This window comes from Ranitomeya variabilis, chromosome 1 (genome assembly GCF_051348905.1).
Source record: "Ranitomeya variabilis isolate aRanVar5 chromosome 1, aRanVar5.hap1, whole genome shotgun sequence".
Classification (NCBI taxonomy): Eukaryota; Metazoa; Chordata; class Amphibia; order Anura; family Dendrobatidae; genus Ranitomeya; species Ranitomeya variabilis.
This window is the reverse complement of record NC_135232.1, coordinates 780,100,564-780,117,452: the sequence shown is the minus strand read 5'-3', so window position 1 is coordinate 780,117,452 and position 16,889 is coordinate 780,100,564. Positions and strand designations below refer to the sequence as shown.

At 41.9% G+C, this 16,889-nt stretch overlaps 1 protein-coding gene across 21 annotated transcripts in view; it reads right to left on the bottom strand.

The window, feature by feature from the left end:
- Nucleotides 1–16,889, bottom strand: part of ADGRL3 (adhesion G protein-coupled receptor L3) — a 1,249,649-nt gene that overhangs the window by 556,132 nt on the left and 676,628 nt on the right. For all 21 annotated transcript variants that reach the window (XR_013217764.1, XM_077272336.1, XM_077272380.1 and 18 more), the window contains one exon: nucleotides 11,400–11,583. Coding sequence is in view for 20 of the 21 variants with exons in the window: in XM_077272336.1 (XP_077128451.1) it covers nucleotides 11,400–11,583 (184 nt within the window). In the remaining variant the exon portion in view is untranslated. The remainder of the gene's footprint in view (nucleotides 1–11,399; nucleotides 11,584–16,889) is intronic.

The following is a 16,889-nucleotide window of genomic DNA, read 5'->3' as shown; positions in this document are numbered from 1 at the left end:
CACAGGGCCTCCAGACAGCAATCACAGGGCCTCCAGACAGCAATCACAGGGCCTCTAGACAGCAATCAATCACAGGGCCTCCAGACAGCAATCACAGGGCCTCCAGACAGCAATCACAGGGCCTCCAGACAGCAATCAATCACAGGGCCTCCAGACAGCAATCACAGGGCCTCCAGACAGCAATCACAGGGCCTCCAGACAGCAATCACAGGGCCTCCAGACAGCTATCTCCTCAGGCCTCATAAGTGCAGCCTGGGACTTCTGGTCGGCGCAGCAGGGAGCAGCGCAATGTCGCCCAAACAACACAGTTCCGACGCAGAGGCCTGGAACTTCCGGGAGCTGCGCCTGGCCTACCGGAAGTCCCAGGCCTAGACGCTCTGCACCGGAGCTCTGTTGTTTGGACCCACAGACCTCCTGCATGGCATCCGATCCGATAAAAAATCGGATCGGATGCCATTGTTGAGCATTCCGATACCGCAAGTATCGGGTATCGGCCGATATTTGCTGTATCGGAATTCCGATACCGAGATCCGATACTTTTGTGGTATCGGGTATCGGTATCGAAACAACATTAATGTGTAAAATAAAAAATTAAAATAAAAAATATTGCTATACTCACCTCTCCGACGCAGCCTGTACCTCACCGAGGGAACCGGCAGCGTTGTTTGCTTAAAATTCGCGCTTTTCCTTCCTTACGTGAAGTCCCGGCTTGTGATTGGTCGCGTGCCGCCCATGTGGCCGCGACGCGACCAATCACAGCAAGCCATGACGTAATTTTAGGTCCTTCAGGATTTTAAAATTACGTTCTGGCTTGTGATTGGTCGCGTCGCGGTCACATGGGCGACGCGACCAATCACAAGCCGTGACGTCACGGGAGGCAGGACAAGCGCGCATTTTAATTGTCATAGGTTCGCCATCACTGGCCTAAACCTATCTGCACAAATACCAGGTATGCTACTTCTCCCCCTCCCCTCTCCACAATACGTTCACACGTACCTATGCCATTGTAATCTCCTCTATATTACTACAGACGCAGACCATGCTGTGCCTTATATGACACTACAGTCATTTACTTTTTTCATCATAGTACGGTATGTTCCACCCTCATTCTCCTTTATCTTACACCCCCATGCTAGATATCCGGCGGTCTCACTCAGCCTGACACTTGCTTGTCTATCTCAGTTTTTTATCTAGATGACCTAAATACCTCTTGTCATGGATGTGACATCTTGCATTGTGTAATTTTGTGGTTCTCTGAATTATGTACATATTTTCTTTGCAAATTATGTTTTCTTTTGTTTCTTTTTGTATATATTTGTAAATAGTATTTTCTTTATGTTCACGTTTTGTAGTAACTGATGAAGGTCCAGATATAGGACCGAAACGTTTTGGCTACTACGATTAAAATCTCACAAGCATTAAGTTGAGTGCCAGGTTCTTTCTTTAGTTATTCAAAATTGAAGGCATACTGAACCAGCATGGCTACCACAGCATCTTGCAGCGGCATGCTATTCCATCCGGTTTGCGTTTATTTGGACCATCATTTATTTTTCAACAGGAAAATGACCCCAAGCACACTTCCAGGCTGTGTAAGGGCTATTTGACCAAGAAGGAGAGTGATGGGGTGCTACGCCAGATGACCTGGCCTCCACAGTCACCAGACCTGAACCCAATCGAGATGGTTTGGGGTGAGCTGGACCGCAGAGTGAAGGCAAAAGGGCCAACAAGTGCTAAGCATCTCAGGGAACACCTTCAAGATTGTTGGAAGACCATTCCCGGTGACTACCTCTTGAAGCTCATCAAGAGAATGCCAAGAGTGTGCAAAGCAGTCATCAAAGCAAAAGGTGGCTACTTTGAAGAACCTTGAATATAAGACATATTTTCAGTTGTTTCACACTTTTTTGTTAAGAATATAATACCACATGTGTTAATTCATAGTTTTGATGCCTTCGGTGTGAATGTACAATTTTCATAGTCATGAAAATACAGAAAAATCTTTAAATGAGAAGGTGAATCCAAACTTTTGGTCTGTACTGTATATATGTTAAATTTCTTAACCAGCAGAGGGAATCTGACGGCTGGGGCAGAGGTTTATAGCCTGAGAAATGAGTAATACCCATTTAGCTTCCCAGGCTACTAATATCAGCTCACAGATGTATATTTTGCCTTTACTAGCTATTATAATGGATACCTAGGGTCCCCCTATGATTAATAACCAGCAACGGCTATGCAAACAGCTGCAGGCTGATATTAATAGCCTAGGAAGGAGCAATGAATACTGGTCCCCCCAGGCTAAAAACATCAGCTCTCAGCTGCCCCAGAAAAGGCGCATCTATAAAATGTGCCATTTCGCCTCGGTCTTCCAACTTGCCCTTTAGCAGTGGAAGGTGGGGTGATAGTTGGGGGGGTTGATGTCACTTTTGTATTGTCAGATGACATCAAACCCGAGGTTAGTAATGGAAAGGCGTCTATAAGACGCTCCCATTACTAACCCTATAGTCATATTGTATAAAAACACACAAAGAAAAAGTCCTTTAACTGAAAGAATGACACACACTTTTAATAATTCTTCTTCAGATGCTATTGTCTCCAGCAAAAGAGTTTAAATAAATAAATAACAATATTCCTTACCTTTCCGCAGAGAGGATGATTTTCCATTTGTCCCATGACGGGTCTAGCTTTGCTACATCTAGATGGCTGTCTGCATGGTTGTGTGCTCATTGTCTCCCTGTGAACTCCTATTACCTATCTGATGGCACCACGAGCATCAGAAAGTTCTCATGCTCGCGGTGCCATCAGACAGGTCCTGGGAGTTCACAGTCAATGAACTCACTTCACCTATCTGATGTCAGCACGAGCGTCGTGCAACATTTCATTTTTTTCATAAAAATTTTACTTTAGACCCCAATTTTTTTATTTACACAAGGGTAACAGGAGAAAATGGACTGTGCAATTTCTCCTGAGCCCGCCAATACTCCATATGTGGGGGTTACTACTGTTTGGGCGCACGGCAGTTCTCAGAAAGGAAGGATCGTCATTTGACTTTTTGAATGGAAAAATCGAGAGCAGACACCATGACACATTTGGAAAGCCCCTAATATGCCTAAATAGTGGAAACCCCCCTCAAGTGACCCCATTTTGGAAACTAGACCCCCCTTATCTGAATGTGTGGTGATCAGCTTGAAATGCTAGGTGCTTCAGATAAATTTATAATGTTGAGCCGTAAAAACAAAACATCAAAGTTTTTCCACAAAAATATTCTGTTAGCCCCAACTTTTTTTTATTTTTACATGGGTAACAGGAGAAAATGGACACCAAAAATTGTTGTGCAATTCCTCCTGAGTATGCCTGTGCCCCTATATTTGAGGAAAACTACTGTTTGGGTACACAGCAGGGCTCGAAAGGGAAGGAGCACCGTTAGACTTTTTGAATGCAAAATTGGCTGGAATCATTAGCGGACACCATGCCACATTTGGAGAGCCCTTGATGTGCCTAAACAGTAAAACCCCCCACAAATTATGCCATTTTGGAAACAAGACCACTCAAGGAATGTATCTAGATGTGTGGTGAGTAGCTTGAACCCATGGGAGCTTCACAAACATTTATAATGTAGAGCCGTGAAAATAAAAAAAAATAATTTTTCCTACAAATTTTTTTTCTGCCTCAATTTATTTATTTTTACAAGGGTAACAGGAGAAAATGCACTGTACAATTTGTTGTGCAATTTCTCCTTAGTACGCTGATGCCCCATATGCGGGGAAAAAATACTGTTTGGGCGCACAACAGGGCTCGAAAGAGAAGCAAAATTTGCTGGAATCATTAGCGGATGCCATGTCGCCTTTTGAGAGACCCTTAAGTGCCTAAACAGTGGAAACTTCCCATGAGTGTCCCCATTTTGGAAAATAGACCCCTTAAGGAATGTATCTAGATATGTGGTGAGCATCTTGAACCCCCAGGTGCTTCACAAAAGTTTATAATGTTGAGCTGTGAAAATAAAAAATCACATCTTTCCAACAAAAATGTTGTTTCAGCCCCAGATTTTTCTATTTTCACAAGGATAGCAGCAGACAATGGATCCCAAAATATTTTGTGCAATTTATCCTGAGTACTCCAATACCCCATGTGGTTGAAAACTACTTTTGAGGCACAGAGCAAAGCATAGAAGGGAAGAAGCGCCATATCGGAGTTCAGATTTTCGCTGGAATGGTTTGAGGATGCCATGTCACATTGACCGAGCTCCTGAGGTGCTAGAACAGCAAAAGTCCCCCATATGTGACCTCATTTTACTACAAACCCCAATTAATTCATTTAGAGGTGCAGTTGACATTGACACCACATGTACCTCACAGAATTTTATACCATTGGGCGGTGGAGAAAGAATAATTACAGTTTTACCAATGTTGTTTTATCCCCAAGTTTTTAAGTTTTGTAAGAGCTAGCAGGAAAAAATGGACCTCGGTTTATTGTAAAACTTTCTCCTGAGTGCACCAATGTACATGTAATCGGGAAATACTTTTCAGACAGAAAGCAAAACTCAGAAGGGAATTAGTGCCATATTCCAATGAAGATTTTTACTGTTATGGTTTGCAGATGCCATGACCCACAGAGAGAGCCCCTAAGGTGCCACAACAGTAGAACCCCTCATAAGTGACCCTATTTTACAAACTTTCAATGAATTCATATTGGGGTGCTGTGATCATATTGACATCACGTATGTGTCACAGAATTGTATATTATTGAGCAGTGAAGAAAAAATATTACATTTCTACCACTTAAATTTTGTTTTAGCCCCAGATTTTACATTTTCACACAGGGAAATTGGCAAAAATGGCACTAAAATGTGTCCCACAATTTCTGCTGAACGTGGAAATACCCCATATGTGGCTGTACATTACTGCTTAGCCATATGGAGAGATTTTTCTAGAATAGTTTGAGGACTCCGTATACAGAGCCCCTAAGTGCTACAGGAGCAGAATCCCCCTCAAGTGACCCCATTTTGGAAATTATACCCCTTTGTATATTTATCTATAGGTGTAGTGACCATTTTGACTCCATGGGTGTTCGCTATAAACAAGCAACAGTGGAAGTTGCTGAGTGAAAATTGCAAACTGCCTTTGTAGTCACCTGTACGTTGTAGTGCCCAACTCATGCTTCTGGAGACACACACCCGTAAATTATCATCGCTACAGAAATGCCAAACATTTGGATGCTAAATATGGATTAGACACTCTGGAGCTCAGAAAGGAGGGGGCATGGGCGGACACACCACGTGTTCAACCTGTGCAACCGCACAGAGGCCCAGAGTGGGAGGGGGCCCCTGACGGGCATACAAAGCAATGAATGTGAATGACAGCCGGCGGTAGTATTACTGCTAACAGGAGAAGCAGGGGGCCCGCTCTGCTACACGCATGTGATATGACAGTTAAACTAAGTGCACACGTTGCAGAATTGCTGCGGAAATTTCCGCGGCAATTCCGCAACTCCTGCGGCGGGTATATCGCATGTGGAATTAGCATGCGTATTCCTGCTAAACACTAGTGTTTTGCAAGCGTAATTAGCTAAAAAACTGACAGGTTGGTCACACTTGTCAAACATAGTGTTTGAGCATCAATAGTAAAAAGATCTAACGTTAAAAATAATTTAAAAAATGGTTATTCTCACCCTCCAGCGTCCTGATCTCCTCAGCCGTGCACGCGGCGGCTTCCGTTCCCATGGATGCTGTGTGCGAAGGACCTGCGATGAAGTCACGGTCAGTGACTGCGACGTCATCGCAGGTCCTTCACACACAGCATCCCTGGGAACAGAAGCCGCCGTGTGCACCGCTGAGAGGCGGGAAGACTCCAGGGGCCATCAGAAGGTGAGTATATCACTATTTTTTATTTTAAAGGGAACCTGTCACACGTTTTTGGAAGATGGGATAAAAATAGCGTTAAATAGGGGCAGAGGTGGGCGTTACATTAGAGTGTTTGTTATGCGTTTATTACCCACCTAAGTTGCCGAAATACCTTTGCAAAGTCTCCGTTTTCGCCTGTCAATCAGGCTAGTCTGGTCAGATGGGCGTTGTCTTCCCCCAGATCTTGTTTCGTTTTCCGTTGGTGGCGTAGTGGTGTGCGCATGCCCGAGGTCCCGAATCCTCTGCCAGGGGATTTCAAAGAGCGCGGTGTCCGTTATTGCATTGGTGATCGGTGGGCGCGGCCATCTTCCTTTGGCCGCGCGTGCGCAGAAGCGGCGCTCTGCTTGCCGCGGCGCTCTGCTGGCCGCGGCTTCAGGAAAATGGCCGCCGCGATATCCATCTGCGCACGCGCGGCATCCCGCGGCCATTTTCCTGATGCCGCGGCCAGCAGAGCGCCGCTTCTGCGCACGCGCGGCCAAAGGAAGATGGCCGCGCCCACCGATCACCAATGCAATAACGGACACCGCGCTCTTTGAAATCCCCTGGCAGAGGATTCGGGACCTTGGGCATGCGCACACCACTACGCCACCAACGGAAAACTACGCAAAATCTGGGGGAAGACAACGCCCATCTGACCAGACTAGCCTGATTGACAGGCGAAAACGGAGACTTTGCAAAGGTATTTCGGCAACTTAGGTGGGTAATAAACGCATAACAAACACACTAATGTAACGCCCACCTCTGCCCCTATTTAACGCTATTTTTATCCCATCTTCCAAAAACATGGTGACAGGTTCCCTTTAATTCTTTTTTTTGAACAATCCTCTCCTCCACACCCGGGTACCATCCACACATGATCCGCTTACTTCCCGCATGGTGGGCATAGCCCCATGAGAGAAGTAAGTGGATCAATGCATTCCTATGTGTGCGGAATCCCTGCGATTCCGCAAATTAATGAACATGCTGCATTTTTTTCTGGAATGCATTTCTGCTCAGGAAAACAACGCAGCATGTGCATACAAAATGCGGATTGCATTGTATTAATAGGATGCTTAATGTATGCATTTGTTTTCTCGGTTTTATCGCGTTTTTATAGCGAAAAAACACGTGAAAAATCTGGAACGTGTGCACACAGCCTTAAACGGGCCCCCCTCCTCACCTGCTAGCATATATTATATTATGCTGCTGTCCAGCCGGCTGTCACTGCTGCCGTCTGCGGTGAGGTGATGGGTAGCAGATGCTGGACCAAGAAGAGGGAAGGGAGGAGGAGGCCTCTCAGTCACAGTGAGTCACTGAAGCTTGCTCTGCTTGTGACTCACTGTTGCTGTGCACGGGCAGTAGTTCATGCACTCTTCCCAGAGCCTCAGTGATCCGCGGGACTGGGTCTTTACATTACACGTGAAAATGGGGGGGTGAGAGGAGGAATTAATTAATCACTGGTCTAGGTAGGGGAAGGGCCGGCTCTCCTGGAGTAAATGTATTAAAATGATCGATCCACTATATAGGGGGTGGACGGGGATAGAGATCTACAGAGTGCCTGGTACATGTTTAATGTTATATGGAGTGCACAGTGACATTTGTGGATGGTTACTTCTCAGCCAATCACACACTGCCTTACAAGCACATCTGTGATTGGCTGACAGGATGATCTGAAAGTGTCTTATGTGCAGATATGACATCAATTGCATGACTGCTCTGTGTTATATTCAGTTGTTAAGTATGGAACTTAAATTTATTATTTAGAGTTGATAGTTGTGTTCTAAACTGATAAATATTACAACCTATATGTTTACATAACTTTATTGCTCTATGGAGGGGGGGGGGGCGGTAAGATTTCTTGCACAGGGGCCCCCTGCAGTCTGTGTCTGCCCCTGGGAGGGGGGCATTTGGATTTGGGAGCACATAATTTGCTGAATTTCTATTTATATGCTATGCTTTCTAACTGTCAGTGCTGCACTGATACAAGTTGGTTAGACCATGCACTGCGCATGATCTAACTAACTTGCTAGAGCCTGGTGACCCAGATGTCGTCATCATGACATTGAGACATCGGGTCACCATGGCGACGATCCGCCCCTCGCGATGATGTCACGTGGTGCCGATTGGAGGGCAGAGGGAGCCCCCTCCTTTTGTCTGCCTTTTAAATATCGATCGAAGCATTTAACTGATTAACCCCTTCACCCCCGGAGCTTTTTCTGTTTTTTCGTTTTCGTTTTTCGCTCCCCTCCTTCCCAGAGCCATAACTTTTTTATTTTTCCGTCAATATGGCCATGTGAGGGCTTATTTTTTGAGGGACGAGATGTACTTTTGAACGATACCATTGGTTTTACCATGCCGTGTAACAGAAAACGGGAAAAAAATTCCAAGTGTGATGAAATTGCAAAAAAAGTGCAATCTCACACTTGTTTTTTGTTTGGCTTTTTTGCTAGGTTCACCAAATGCTAAAACTAACCTGCCATTATGATTCTCCAGGTCATTACGAGTTCATAGACACCTAACATGTCTAGGGTATTTTTTATCTAAGTGGTAAAAAAAAATTCCAAAATTTGCTAAAAAAAAAATTGCGCGATTTTCCGATACCCGTAGCGTCTTCAATTTTCATGATTTGGGGTCGATTGAGGGCTTATTATTTGCGTGCCGAGCTGGCGTTTTTAATGATACCATTTTGGTGTAGATACGTTCTTTTGATCGCCCGTTATTGCATTTTAATGCAATGTCGCGGTGACCAAAAAAACGTAATTTTGGCGTTTTGATTTTTTTTCTCGCTACGCCATTTAGCAGTCAGGTTAATCCTTTGTTTTTATTGATAGATCGGGCAATTCTGAACGCGGCGATACCAAATATGTGTATGTTTAATTTTTTTTAAATTGTTTTATTTTGATTGGGGCGAAAGGGGGGTGATTTGAACTTTTATAGATTTTTTATTTTTTTTATATTTTTAAACACTTTCTTTTTAATTTTGGCATGCTTCAATAGCCTCCATAGGAGGCTAGAAGCATGTACAACTCGATCGGCTCTGCTACATAGAGGTGAAGTACAGATCACCTCTATGTAGCAGAAATCCAGGTGTACTTTGAGCGCCGACCACAGGGTGGCGCTAAAAGCAATCGGCCATCAACAACCATAGAGGTCTCAAGGAGACCTCTGGTTGTTATGGCAATGCACCGCTGACCCCCGATCATGCTTGACGGCGGCATTTAACTAGTTAATGGGCGTGGGCGGATCGCGATTCCGCTCGCACTCATTGCGCGCACATGTCAGCTGTACAAAACAGCTGACATGTCACAGCTTTAAGGTGGGCTCACCGCCGGAGCCCACCTTAAAGCAGGGGATCTGCCAGCTGACGTACTATTCCGTCAGCTGGCAGAAAGGGGTTAAACTGCTGGGAGCAGTGCGGGCACCGCTCCTGGCAGTGAGTGTCGGGTGTCAGCTGTCATATCAGCTGACCACCCAGCAGCGATTGCACGCAAAATCACCTGGATGTATCCATACGTCCAAGGTCGGTAAGTACTTACAAACCTGGAAATATGGAAATGTCCAAATCGTGAAGGGTTTAAACAAACATATACACATAAGCACACTTTTACACATCAACATTCACATATTGTACACAGACACAACATACACATACATAGATATTCACATATTGTACACAGACACAATATACACATACATATACCTGATACCTCCCCTTGAGATAGCTGTACCAGAAACGCTATTCGGGGCAGTGCTGGCAGAGCCCCACCAAGTCTCCTTTTCTCTCCTCATTATGGGTAAGCATTACAACCTATAAACCAGCCTCTTGTCTCACGCTATGTCTATTGGCCTTCTACTATATATTGTGACTGAGTGTATAGGTTTTATATACACTGTACACTGCTTGATATTTTGGATTGGCTTGGTGGATCTCTGTCTGTTAATCCTCCTTATTTTTGACATGCTGTTATATTGTTTATTAACTATTTTCAATGAACTTTTTCTAATAAATATTTTCGTTTTAAACCTTATTGGTGATTTATGGTTACTCCAATTTCTCTTTTGTTATGTGCATACACATACATAGACAGTAATACATGCACATACAGTGATGCTTGAAAGTTTGTGAACCCTCCAGAATTTGACCTAAACTACATAAGATTTTCCCTCAAGTACTAAAAGTAAATAAAGAGAAGCAAATCAAAAATATTAGAAGTTGTGTTTTTTTAAATGAGGAAAATGATCCAATATCACATGCCTATTAGAGGCAAAAGTATGTAAACCTTTGCTTGGAGGAATCTTACCTCATTCCTCTCTACAAAGCAGCTTCATCTCTATTATGTTGGTGGGTTTCCTTACATGACCTGTTCACTTCAAGATCTTAAACAATAATTCTATAGGATTAAGGCCAAGACTTTGACTTGACCTTTCTAAAACTGTCAATTTTTGTTCTTTATCCATTCCTTTGTAGAACGATTTGTATGTTTGGGGTAGTTGTCTTGCTGCATGATCCACGTTCTCTTGAGATTCAGCTCATGGACAGATGTACTGACCTTTTCCTTTAGAATTTGCCAATGTATTTTAGAATGTATTGTTTTATCAATGGGCAGCAATTTTCTTTTGGGAGAGCAATGTGTTTCTTTTACCATCCCACCATACACACTGTTTTAGTTTAGTGTCCTCCTGATGGCGGACTCATGAAATTAGGTAAGTGACAAACTTTTAGTTGTTTAGAAGTTACCTTGGGTTCCTTTGTGACCTTGCAGCCTATTATGCTTGTTGCTTTTGGAGCGATATTTGTTAGTTGACCACTCCTGGGGAGGTTTATAAAGGTCTTGAATTTCTCCCATTTTTTCACAATCTGTTGCATTCTGCATTGTTACAGTCCAAACTCTTTAGATGTGATTTGTAACCTTTCCAGCCTAATGAGCATCAACAACCCTTCTTTAGAGGTCCTTTGTTCTTGTATTGACACACTTCCACAGATATGTTGTGAAGATGAGACTTTGATAGAGCACTGTTCTTTCAATCAAACAGGTCATCCACTCATACCTGATTGTCTTCCCATTGTTTGAAAACACCAGACTCTAATTTCACATTCAAATTATCATGTAATCTTAAAAGCTCTCATTCTTTTGCCACTCACAGACATGTGATAATGAATCATTCTCCTCATTAAAAAATGACAGTCTATTATCATTGACTATTTTGTTTGTTTAGGTTCTCTTTATCTACTTTGAGAACTTGTGTGAAACTCTGATGTAGCTTTAGGTCATTTTTATGCAGAAATAAAGAAAATTCTGAAAGGTTTACAAACTTTCAAGCACTACTGTATATATTTAGAAGCACACAGCTGCGCTCATGTTGCTTCGTGCTAGAGAGGCTGGAGTCATGATGATCACATGATTGCTGAGAGAAACATGGGGAAAGCAAAGGTTTAGGTTTATCAGCTGAAGTTAATAAACATGCAGAGTTTTGTACTTTGCCTGTCCACTATGTATCCAAAAAATGTAAAATGAATTTAACTTACGAATATTTTCTGTATTTTCTCTTACAATATCCGTTTTTAGGAGATTATCAGCTAACACAAAGGCTCCTTCTTCAACTGTGTCAAGAAGCATTGTGGCTGCTCGCACTTGTTCCTTTTCAGTTAGGTCTTGCCATGCCTCCTTAGCTTGTGGTTGTAGAAGATTGTTAACAGTCTCAACCATTGCCTATAAAACAAAACAAACATCAGGATCTGAAGCTCATACGGGTTTTTGTAAGTACTTTTTTCCAACTCTCATTGCCCTATAGTATTGTGAAACAATACAAAATCACCTCACACAAACTAACAAGACCCCCTATTTTGTCCTGATGAGGAGCACTATCAACGAAACAGCACTTTCTACAGATGGATGTCTGAGATATGAATGAAAATTTATATACTATATAAATCCTCTTAAAAGGTCAGACACTGACGGGGTTGCAACCTTTGAGTAACACACAGAAATATATATATATATATATATATATATATATATATATATATATATATATATATATATATATATATATTGTATATATATATATATATATATATATATATATATATATATATTTATTTTTTTTTTTTTTTTAAATCACCATAAAAATTAGATGCTAGGATTGTAAGATGTTTATAGCAAAGCTAACATTTTCTTTTTTGAATTCTGAAATAAACTTGTAAGTATACATTTAAAGTGGCACGTTACTAAACAAATATGAGTAAAAATATGATTAACCTTCTCTTAAAATGTACATTTCCCCTGATACCCATACATATACAGTGGATAAAATAATTACTGAACACGTCACTAATTTTCTAAGTAAATATATTTCTAAAGGTGCTACCGCATTTTTCGAACTATAACACACACTTTTTTCCCAAAAAAATTTGGGAGGAAAATGGGGGTATTCGTCTTATAGTCCAAATGCCCAAATGCAGGCTTACTGGGGGGTTGCGGCAGTTGTGAAGGGTTCAAACCCCTTTTGAAAAAGCTGGACCGTGAAACGCACATCAAGGGGCCACTGGGCAAGTTGGGGGAGCAATCCTTTGATTATGGGTAAGCAGGAGTGTTCTATTACAGCGTTGGTAGTTGTTGGGCATTGTCCATATGTACTTTTCTGTTGTCTTCAACTTCCTCATGTCACTGGGCACTGCACATAATGATTGCTATTTTGATTCTGCCCCCTTGGGATATACAGTACACACCAAAAGTTTGGACACACCTTCTCATTTAAAGATTTTTCTGTATTTTCATGACTATGAAAATTGTACATTCACACTGAAGGCATCAAAACTATGAATTAGCACATGTGGAATTATATACTTAACAAAAACAGTGTGAAACAACTGATATTATGTCTTATATTCTAGGTTATTCAAAGTAGCCACCTTTTGCTTTGATGACTGCACACTCTTGGCATTCTCTTGATGAGCTTCAAGAGGTAGTCACCAAAAATGGTTTTCACTTCACAGATGTGCCCTGTCAGGTTTAATAAGTGGGATTTCTTGCCTTATAAATGGGGTTGGGACCATCAGTTGTGTTGTGCAGAAGTCTGGTGGATACACAGCTGATAGTTCTACTGAATAAACTGTTAGAATTTGTATTATGGCAAGAAAAAAGCAGCTAAGTAAAGAAAAACGCGTGGCCCTCATTACTTTAACCCCTTCACCCCCAAGGGTGGTTTGCACGTTAATGACCGGGCCAATTTTTACAATTCTGACCACTGTCCCTTTATGAGGTTATAACTCTGGAACGCTTCAACGGATCTTGGCGATTCTGACACTGTTTTCTCGAGACATATTGTACTTCATGATAGTGGTAAAATTTCTTCGATATAAATTGCGTTTATTTGTGAAAAAAACGAATATTTGGCGAAAATTTTGAAAATTTCGCAATTTTCCAACTTTTAATTTTTATGCCCTTAAATCACAGACATATGTCACGCAAAATACTTAATAAGTAACATTTCCCACATGTCTACTTTACATCAGCACAATTTTGAAACCAAAATTTTTTTTTGTGACGGAGTTATAAGGGTTAAAAGTTGACCAGCAATTTCTCATTTTTACAACACCATTTTTTTTTAGGGACCACATCTCATTTGAAGTCATTTTGAGGGGTCTATATGATAGAAAATACCCAAGTGTGACACCATTCTAAAAACTGCACCCCTCAAGGTACTCAAAACCACTTTCAAGAAGTTTATTAACCCTTCAGGTATTTCACAGGAATTTTTGGAATGTTTAAATAAAAATGAACATTTAACTTTTTTTCACACAAAATTTATTTCAGATCCAATTTGTTTTATTTTACCAAGGGTAACAGGAGAAAATAGACCCCAAAATTTGTTGTACAATTTGTCCTGAGTATGCTGATACCCCATATGTGGGGGTAATCCACTGTTTGGGCGCATGGCAGAGCTCGGAAGGAAAGGAGCGCCATTTTACTTTTCAATGCAAAATTGACTGGAATTGAGATGGGACGCAATGTTGCATTTGGAGAGCCCCTGATGTGCCTAAACATTGAAACCCCCCACAAGTGACACCATTTTGGAAAGTAGACCCCCTAAGGAACTTCTCTAGATGTGTGGTGAGCACTTTGACCCAACAAGTGCTTCACAGAAGTTTATAATGCAGAGCGGTAAAAATAAAAAATCATATTTTTTCACAAAAATGATCTTTTCGCCCCCAATTTTTTATTTTCCCAAGGGTAAGAGAAGAAATTGGACCCCAAAAATTGTTGTGCAATTTGTCCTGAGTACGCTGATACCCCATATGTGGGTGTAAACCATTGTTTGGGCGCAGGGCAGAGCTCGGAAGGGAAGGAGCGCCATTTGACTTTTCAATGCAAAATTGACTGGAATTGAGATGGGACGCCATGTTGCATTTGGAGAGCCCCTGATGTGCCTAAACATTGAAACCCCCCACAAGTCACACCATTTTGGAAAGTAGACCCCCTAAGGAACTTATCTAGATGTGTGGTGAGCACTTTGACCCAACAAGTGCTTCACAGAAGTTTATAATGCAGAGCCGTAAAAATAAAAAATCATATTTTTTCACAAAAATGATCTTTTCGCCCCCATTTTTTTATTTCCCCAAGGGTAAGAGAAGAAATTAGAGCACAAAAGTTGTTGTGCAATTTGTCCTGAGTACGACGATACCCCATATGTGGGGGTAAACCACTGTTTGGGCGCATAGCAGAGCTCGGAAGGGAAGGAGCGCTATTTTACTTTTCAATGCAAAATTGACTGGAATTAAGATGGGATGCCATGTTGCGTTTGCAGAGCCCCTGATGTGCCTAAACATTAAAAACCCCCACAAGTGACACCATTTTGGAAAGTAGACCCCCTAAGGAACTTATCTAGATGTGTTTTGAGAGCTTTGAACCCCCAAGTGTTTCACTACAGTTTATAACGCAGAGCCGTGAAAATAAATTCCTTTTTTTTTTTTCACAAAAATGATTTTTTAGCCCCCAGTTTTGTATTTTCACAAGAGTAACAGGATAAATTGGACCCCAAAATTTGTTGTCCAATTTGTCCTGAGTATGCTGATACCCAATATGTGGGGGGGAACCACTGTTTGGGCGCATGACAGAGCTCGGAAGGGAAGGAGCGCCATTTGGAATGCAGACTTAAATGGATTGGTCTGCAGGCGTCACGTTGCATTTGCAGAGCCCCTGATGTACCCAAACAGTACAAACCCCCCACAAGTGACCCCATATTGGAAACTAGACCCCCCAAGGAACTTATCTAGATGTGTTGTGAGAACTTTGAACCCCCAAGTGTTTCACTACAGTTTATAACGCAGAGCCGTGAAAATAATTTTTTTTTTTTTTCACAAAAATGATTTTTTTAGCCCCCAGTTTTGTATTTTCACAAGGGTATCAGGATAAATTGGACCCAAAAAGTTGTTGTCTAATTTGTCCTGAGCATGCTGATACCCCATATGTGGGGGGGGAACCACTGTTTGGGCGCATGACAGAGCTTGGAAGGGAAGGAGCGCCATTTGGAATGCAGACTTAAATGGATTGGTCTGCAGGCGTCACGTTGCATTTGCAGAGCCCCTGATGTACGCAAACAGTACAAACCCCCCACAAGTGACCCCATATCGGAAATTAGACCCCCCAAGGAACTTATCTAGATGTGTTGTGAGAACTTTGAACCCCCAAGTGTTTCACTACAGTTTACAACGCAGAGCCGTGAAAATAAAAAATCTTTTTTTTCCCACAAAACTTATTTTTTGGCCCCCAGTTTTGTATTTTCCCAAGGGTAGCAGGAGAAATTGGACCCCAAAAGATGATGTCCAATTTGTCCTGAGTACGCTGATACCCCATATGTTGGGGTAAACCCCTGTTTGGGCACACGGGAGAGCTCGGAAGGGAAGGAGCACTGTTTTCCTTTTTCAACGCAGAATTGGCTGGAATTCAGATCGGATGCCATATCCCGTTTGGAAAGCCCCTGATGTGCCTAAACAGTGGAAACCCCCCAATTATAACTGAAACCCTAATCCAAACACACCCCTTACCCTAATCCCAACAGTAACCCTAACCACTCCTCTAACCCAGACACACCCAACCCTATTCCCAACCGTAAATGTAATCCAAACCCTAACCCTATCTTTAGACCCAACCCTAACTGTAGCCCCAACGCTAGCCCTAACCCTAGCAATAACCCTAGCCCTAACTCTAGTCCTAACTCTAGCCCTAACCCTAACCCTAATGGGAAAATGGAAATAAATACATTTTTTAATTTTTTTATTTTTCCCTAACTAAGGGGGTGATGAAGGGGGGTTTGATTTACTTTTATAGCGGGTTATTTAGCGGATTTTTATGATTGGCAGCCGTCACACACTGAAAGACGCTTTTCATTGCAAAAAATATTTTTTGCGTTACCACATTTTGAGAGCTGTAATTTTTCCATATTTGAGTCCACAGAGTCATGTGAGATCTTGTTTTTTGCGGGATGCGTTGACGTTTTTATTGGTAAAATTTTCGGACATGTGACATTTTTTGATCGCTTTTTATTCCGATTTTTGTGAGGCAGAGTGATCAAAAACCAGCTATTCATAAATGTCTTTTTGGGGAGGCGTTTATACCGTTCCGCGTTTGGTAAAATTGATAAAGCAGTTTTATTCGTCGGGTCAGTACGATTACAGCGATACCTCATTTATATCATTTTTTTTATGTTTTGGCGCTTTTATGCGATAAAAACTATTTTATAGAAAAAATAATTATTTTGGTATCGCTTTATTCTCAGGACTATAACTTTTTTATTTTTTTGCTGATGATGCTGTATGGCGGCTCGTTTTTTGCGGGACAAGATGACGTTTTCAGCGGTACCATGGTTATTTATATCAGTCTTTTTGATCGCGTGTTATTCCACTTTTTGTTCGGCGGTATGATAATAAAGCGTTGTTTTTTGCCTCGTTTTTTTTTTTTTTTTTCTTACGGCGTTTACTGAAGGGGTTAACTAGTGGGCCAGTTTTATAGGTCGG